The 7,937-nt window shown below is 41.8% G+C and overlaps 1 protein-coding gene across 2 annotated transcripts in view; it reads right to left on the bottom strand.

Moving 5' to 3' along the window:
* ZBTB49 (zinc finger and BTB domain containing 49) overlaps window positions 1-7,937 on the bottom strand; it is a 24,828-nt gene that overhangs the window by 3,711 nt on the left and 13,180 nt on the right. For both annotated transcript variants that reach the window (XM_019553152.1, XM_019553151.1), the window contains exons 5-7: window positions 3,734-3,807; window positions 1,792-1,874; window positions 1,540-1,701 (exon numbers count right to left, since the gene is read on the bottom strand). In XM_019553152.1, coding sequence (XP_019408697.1) covers window positions 1,540-1,701; window positions 1,792-1,874; window positions 3,734-3,807 — 319 coding nt within the window. The remainder of the gene's footprint in view (window positions 1-1,539; window positions 1,702-1,791; window positions 1,875-3,733; window positions 3,808-7,937) is intronic.

The raw sequence follows: 7,937 nt of genomic DNA on the forward strand, positions 1-7,937 counted from the left end.
GCTGCCCCCCCCACCACAAGCCACAGGTTCATCCTGTGCCTCGCCCCACCCCAGCTGGGCAGCACTTGCCCCTGCATCTGTCCCCTCCCTCACCACAGCGGCAGGGGGCTGATCTGCCCCCGCCCCACCATGCCCTTTCTCTCCCCTCCCACCACAATGGACTTACTACCCAGAGACAGCTCTCCACAACGTATGGGAAGTCAGATCGATATTGGCCAATATGACTCCTTAAAATCGGATATCAGTATCAGTCCTAAAAATCTCCATTGGTGCGCCCCTATATAAAATGGTTTAAATTCTCTGGAATTTCTGAGTTTCCATACTGGAGTGCACCTAGCCAGATAAGTCCTTAAAAGAGAGGTTTTCAAATGACCCAAAAGTGCAATACATCTAACACAGCTGAAAATCACTGTGTTCAGGTATGAAGCATTGCTCGAGTAATACATAGTAATTCAAAAGAACATCCTCTTTCCAAGAGCTGAAGTGAGGGAACTACCTGAAGGTGTAAACTGAGAATTGATCCCAGCTTCTACTAAGGTTTAGGTGAGATTCAATTTGAATGTTGCTGCCAAACTTAAAAGCATGGAATGTGCTAGTTCAATACCCCTATGTGTTGAGAGAGAGGGAGGGTATATCCTGCTAAGGAGGAAGTACCAGTAATTCAATTTCTGGAGCAACTATGATCAGCTTTTTTACTGAAAACCAGACTACAGCATTTAAATTTAAAAAACACCTTATTAATTTGATGTAATAAAATACGATGCTTATCACACCACAGATTATTATTCACAGATGTGCATTTATACGTGTACAAAGGATCGCAGCATATTGAGCTGTGTCAGACCAGCCCCAGCTGACAGGGGACCTAGGTAGTCAAGCTTGCCAGCTCGAGGTTGCTCCTTCCCAAGCTCACCGTGCTGCAGCGGGACTGCTTGGGGCACAGGGGTGCTTCAGTATGAGGCTAGCTGGCAGGTAGCCCAGCACTAGCACCCTTGTGCCCCAGCCAGCTGGGACAGCATTTACATGCACTGCTGAGGAGTAAATTAGTTTACTCCAGCCTAACAGAGATGTACAACAGTAACGGAGTTAAGTGACTTCATGGCTCTCTATACTCTAGCTGATTCTGTCTAAACTCTTCATTCTCTAGGTGTTCCCTTTTCTCCTTATTAATAATCCTGATGTTCCACTAATCAAGCTAGCCTTTCTTCTGCACTTCTGTTCTCTATTAGCTGCTCCTGTCAACATGGTTCCTATTTCACAGGAGCTGCAGACTGTTCTTAACTCATTCCAATAAAGTTATGTTTGTTTTTACACCAATCTTAAATTGATTAATATAGCCCCAGATCCCTTAGCATATTAGTAAAGATTCTAGTTTCTTTTTACCTGGAGAAAATTATGTGCTTTGTTATATGGGAGGATGCACCTTACCATCTGCATCCCCCTTTTCAAAATCATGATCCATCCATGGTTATTTCCAAGTCAGAGCTGACACAGTGAATTTTTTAGTTTTTACAGAAAAGAATATATTGTGAGTCTTACCACAGGCTGAACAGCTGTATGGTCTCTCTCCTGTGTGCCTAATTCTGTGCTTTACTAATTTTCTTTGCATGTTAAATGACTTTCCACACTCATCACAGGTGAATACTTTATCTGCCGTATGGGTCTTTTTGTGTTCCTTTAAATTGCTGAAGTTACTAAACCCTGGAAAAATGTGAAAAAACTAAGATTAAGATGACTTCTCACTTTTCAAACAAAAGCCTTCAAGGTTGAAAAAAATTAGCTTTTACTTGCCTCTGCCACAGATGTCACACAAATGAGGTTTTTCTCCAGAGTGAATAATAATGTGACGTTGTACATCACCAGAAGCAGCAAACCTGTAACAGAATGGGGCAACACAATTAAAGTTTTTCTACAAATCCAGTATTTTACTAACTATATATTAGATAGATATCAGCTATAATCCCTGATCATCACCTTAGCTAGTATTCGCGTGTCACAAAGTGCAGTCTAAAAATATATAAAATGCAAGAGGCTATTAAAGGAACAGCAATACATTCAAATTATTTTTAAATAACTTGATACCTTGCATTTCAAATGCCCATTTTAATAATTAACTTTATTTTTCACCACCACCGACATCTTTTTTTACTGGTTGCATTTCATGCAAAAAGGCAATTTTAAGTTTGCACATCTGTCATATTTCAGTAGAAGACAGCAATAATTGGGATGATACACTGCAACAAAATATTTCAACTGCCCAAAATTGAATGCTTTCTTACCAGCCAGAGTTTTGTACAACTTGCTAAATTTAATTGCGGGGTTTTTTTCTTTTACAGAAAAAGTAAAGAAATGTGAATTCTTAATTTAATCTATAGGAATCAACCCTTCTGATTTATATAAATCAACCCATGCATAAGGTAAATTAGATATTTTTAGTTAATTAAAAAGATGCTAATGAGCAGAAAACTAAATAAACCCAATGATCTATAATAAGGGCCAGCAACTCCCGGCACGTGTGCCAAGCATGGCACGTAAGGCCATTTTGCTTGGCATGCCACAGCCAGTCCCGGCTCTGGGTAGCTGCTGCCAGCGATGGAGCCCCGGCTGGCAACAGCTATCCAGAGCCAGGGGTGGCTGCAGCCGAGAGGCTCCAAACAGCTGCGCTGGGCTCCGGAGCCTCAGCATCAACTCCATACTGGCATGTGCAGGCGCACCTCAGAGTGGACAGTGGCAGAGGGGCCTGAGGCAACACAGCCTGTCTTTCCCCCACTCCCAGCACAGAGCTGGTGAATGGGCTCCAGAGCCCAGCACAGCTGCTTGTAGCCAGCCTAGGCTCTGGGCAGCTGCAGCAAGTAGCAGGCAGACTGCAAACAGCTGCACCAGGCTCTGCAGCTCCAGCATCAGCTCCATGCTGGAGACAACTGGACGCACATTTCGGAGCAGACAGCGGGGCAGCGCAGCCCACCCTGAGGTACGTGTGCAGTTGCCACCACCACGGAGCTGATGCTGGAACTGTGGAGCCCAGCACAGCTGTTTGCAGCCTGCCTGCTGCTTGCTGCAGCTGCCCAGAGCCCAGGCTGGCTACAACAGCTGCACCAGGCTTCGCAGCCTAGTCACCAGCTCTGTGCCGGGAGCAGGAGAGAGACCGGGGCTGTGCTGCCTCAGGCCCCTCCCCCGCTGCCCACTCTGATGCACGCCTGCACGTGCTGGCGTGGAGCTGATGCTGGGGCTCCGGAGCCTGGCGCAGCTGGCCCTGGCTCTGGGTAGCTGCTGCCAGCCGGGAACTGGGGTCATTGGGGGGGGGGCAAGGGCACAAGCAGAGCATCCTGCCATGTACCCCCTGCCCTCATTTTGTTTTTCCATCATGCCAGCACTCTGGCACTTTCCAAGGTAGGCATTGTGATGTTTTTCAGCATTCCAGGCAAAAAACATTGCCTACTCCGATCTATAATGTGTATATATATCCCATAAACCAAAACAATACTTTATATATACACAATAAAACAGGTTTTGCATAAATTTACAACTTTTGAACCCATCAATTTGTACTTGATTTTAACATGTAATCCTAAATGTTAACTCTGTATACTTTTTATTTTATTATCAGAAAATAAAAGCAATACCTCACAAGAAACAGACAGTCAATGTCAAGGAAGGTGGCATGGTTTTCTACCCTCTGAGCTTTCTTTAAAAGTAACATTTCACGTAACTTTAAAAGCACTGTCACACTAACCTTTTCCCACAGACTTCACAAATATATGGTTTTTCACCAGAGTGCCGGCGTAAATGAGTCTGTAGGTTACCTGCCTGTAAGACAGAATGAAAGGTTTAAAGAAGCCACCTGCTTTATATAGATGAAAAAGCATAAAGGTGAGAATCCAGAAACTGGCTTTCAAGCCCAATTTTAAAGTGTTTAAAACTCTGCATCATTGGAAATTAAAGCATTCTCTTAGTTGATCAAGGAATACTACAATATACAGTAAGAACAGCTTGTCTACCTAGGCAGCCATGCATTGACAATAACAGATTGTGAAAGACAGAAACAAATAAACCAAAAAGGGAACAGAAACCTAGACCCAACAATCTAGAAATCTGGATATTGCTAGAAATGAGTATCTAGACCATCATCCAGCACTAGCCAGGAGGAGGCTTACTAGTAATTTGATTGGTCTTCATCTCCTTTCTGTTGTCTATCCTACAAAAACTCTGTTACACCAATGATGTATGACTTCACCTACCAGGAAGCAAAGAAAAGGGTTGACTACTCACTCACTCATAAAACACTCAAGCACGGTACTCCAAATGGGTGAAATGTTTACCTCCACAAAAAGGAGGACAAGAAAGAGAAGACTGAACAAACTAAACTATTGGCAATTTTTCCTTCTATATCTACTCTCTTCTTTGTTGTAAAAGTAATTCTGACATCATAAAGAAAGCAGAGGCACCCATGCTGAAGCATGCTTCTTGCTAATGACAACTCTTTTTAGTGAATATCAGAATGGCTTTGACCAGGTAATCCACTGGGACTCTGGCTCTTTGTACATGAGATACAGCTGCTATGGAAGAAAGAGCCCCAGACAGGCTTCAGGAATGTTTTACATGCTTTCAGGCTCGTTTATTATTACTTGGCACGTTCCTTGCAAATGACAGATTAAGCAATGATTTTGTTTTAATTTAACTTCATCACGAAGGGAGGATCTCTATGCAGAGGCACAATCCAGGAAACTTGAGACATGCACATAAAAAAAAAGGGCAGAACTGTTTTCATTGATAACAAACATGAAACTATGTATTTTCTATTGGGTGAAAGATTATGGAGTGCATAATTCTGCACAGTGACATCTATTCAATATTCTCCCTATATAAAGACCCCAGAAACTTGATCTTAAGGGGACCCCCCTTCTTACTCCTTCCTGGAGATTCTCAATCTTACCAGCTCCTCTGGGCAAAGCTTATGTATACAATGATTAGGGAACTAATCAAAGCAAAAGGGTTAGCGGCCTGCAGAGCTGATTTCATGGGCATTTCACAGCAGCCCTGCCCCCTGGTGCTGACTGGTGGAGATGCCCCACCTTCTCAGCACTGTTTGGTGCAGAGGCCTGGTGGGGAAAGAGAGGACGGACGCAGCCACCATCTTGTCTCCTGTTCTTTATGCCACCCTGTCAGCCGGCACCTTCCCCTCCTAGCACTTTATTTTTGTTGGCTTTATTTTTATTAATTTTTTGTTGTTGTCGATTTCAGAGAAAATCCTGGATTTCAGTTCCCTCAGAATTGCAAATTAAGTAGGTTCTTAATAATGAGGAGGGGTGACTAGAGCTTGACACTGGAGAATCAAATAATGAAAAGAGTGATGAACCCGATTATAATGAATCCACAGAGATGAAAAATGGCCATAGTATACTCTCAAAAACAGCCTACTTTTAACAACTTGGTAAAGTCTTTCAGAGAGAAATCAGGCTGAGCCATATACACAGATCAAGCCATAGACAGATCAAGAGTCAGGATGTTAAAATCTACAACACAATTCAACTAGGGAAAGGGACATATGCAGATATACCTGGAAGGACTCTAGGGACAACTCAATCATGTAGAATTGGAATTTGGGTGGAAGAAGGATGTCCATGCAGAGGCACAACCCGGGAAACTCGAGACATGTGCATCACAGAAAGGGCAGAATTGTTTTCATTTCAAAACAAATGGGAATACAGATTCATTCACACTTGAACTCTATTTTGGAATAAAGTGAGGTGTAAATTTAAAACACAACAGCTACCCTACAAAAAAACTCCCCAAATGGCTATGCTTACTCTCCAATGAGTGTCACACTTAGAGCTATGCATATCAAATTTCCCACACAGACAATCTTATATACCAGCAATTCTCTACCAGGGTGCTGCAGCACTCTGGCATGCCCCAAGATTAGTACTGTTAGGTCTACAAACACAATTCACAAGATAAACTCAAAATTTCTAATAGGAATCCACAATATTAAAAACATTCTGCCTTGTGGTAGTCTTTCTGTGTTCTCCGCAACAGAAAATTTGCTCCATTATTTTTCTGTAATAAAAAATTGAGCTCAGAGAGCATTTTTCAAGGAGTGACTTGAGTTTGATGAGGGGTGTGTCAGGTCTAAAAAGGTTGAGAAGCACTATCATAGGCTTTTCCCCCTTGATGTGCCAGAACAATTAACAATTTTGATACCATTGTTACTGGGATGCCTTGAAAGGCTCAAGCAGAAGTATGAAGGCATATCATTGCCATATCACTTTTAAGCACAGGGCGCAGGCCCAACTCTGCAAAGGAATGATATGCTTACTGGCCAAAAAGCCAACAGGTGGTAAAAAACTGGCCAGCAAAATGGAAGAGATACTAAAGGACAAAGGGAGGACACTTCCAAGCCTTGCAGAAGCTGGCAATATAGCATGTTGCACAAACTCAGAGGGAGAAGAGAACAGCTGACTTGAGCCTACTGAAAAACAAAGGAAACTAAGGCTGAAGTTGAATAATTTGGGAAGAGAGGCACATATGCTATCCAAAAGAACACAAACAACAGACATACGATGGTATCTGTGACTGTATGGAAGAGGAAGATCATGCAGGCCACAGCTGGTACATTGGTAGCATGGAAAGGTAGGTACCAAGTGCTATAAATGGGTGCCTTTTCCTCCAGAAATCAGAGTTATTGTAAGATAGGCTACCTTTGCTCAGCTGTTTCCTATTTTCTTCATCGTTCATTTCTTTTTTTCTGGGGTGAAAGTATTACCAATTCAGCAGCTGCCCTGTACATGCACTGGACATGACTGCAAGAACAGGTTCAAACAGCATATGGGCTGAAGGCTGCAGAGAACTGACCAGTGGATAAAGTTTATATTTTATATTAAAAGCAAATACCAGTTTTCCTTGCTTCTTCCTTCTTGGTAGGTGAAGTCTTACAACAGATGATAATGCAGTGTAATTACAAGAAATGTGTATAGCAAGAGGAATGATGCCAGGAGTTTTGTTCTTTCACCCTTTATTTACCAGCATTCATCAGTTCATTAAAACCAAGAACAAAAGAATTTTAACCACTGCCTTTTTGAGTATCTTTGAACTATTAACAAGGAAAGAAGAAGGAACGTAAATTCCATGTTATAAATAGGAAACTAACTGTACCACTTGGGTTATATTTTGTGGCCTGCTTTTCACAGGTCTGGATACGCTGTATTTTTATTTGCCTATCTGTATATTCAGGTAATGAAGGAGAGAAATACTGCTCAAAAGTATTAGTTTAAATACAAAGTGACAGAATTTTCACATTCTCTTCTCAACTAAAACAAAAATTAAAGTATGTGTTAAAAAAGTCCATTACATGGGTTAACAGCATAAAGAGAGCAATGTCTGTGATATATTCTTCACAGCTTTATCTTCTCTTCTCTCAGCTCACAGTGAATAACTTGAAACAGCCTTGCAAAGTGCTGCTCCATTTACCTGAAGCAAGTAATATATTATGGTCAAGTAAAACCTCTGTTTTTAATAGTCACCTTGGTCATGGTGAGGGCAGTAGAAGATTTTATGTCTAGGCTGGTACAACTTCCCCAACATCTTGTAAGCAGCTTTAAGTAGTTAGGCTGTCTTTGATGCAAGGAAGATCAGTCTTCAGCAAAAGAAAATATGTTTTCTTTGGTTGATGTATGCCCATCAACCAAAGACAGTGAGTGACTGGACAACCATAACACAACAGTGTCACTTACTGAAGTTACGGCTGGCTTTCAGACTGCAACTGAGAGAAGTCTAACCTAGCATAAAACATGCACCTAACACTTCTGTCTTCTTTCTCTCTCCCCCCCCATTTTTAGTGTATGTTTAAGTATCTCGTAGAAATATTAAGTATGTCTTTGTGACCAAGTTAAAAACAAAACAAAGTACTTGCAGAAGGACAAATAATAAATTACAATGAA

The sequence above is a fragment of the Crocodylus porosus genome, unplaced genomic scaffold (genome assembly GCF_001723895.1).
Source record: "Crocodylus porosus isolate Cpor-Errol unplaced genomic scaffold, CroPor_comp1, whole genome shotgun sequence".
In the NCBI taxonomy this organism is placed as follows: domain Eukaryota; kingdom Metazoa; phylum Chordata; order Crocodylia; family Crocodylidae; genus Crocodylus; species Crocodylus porosus.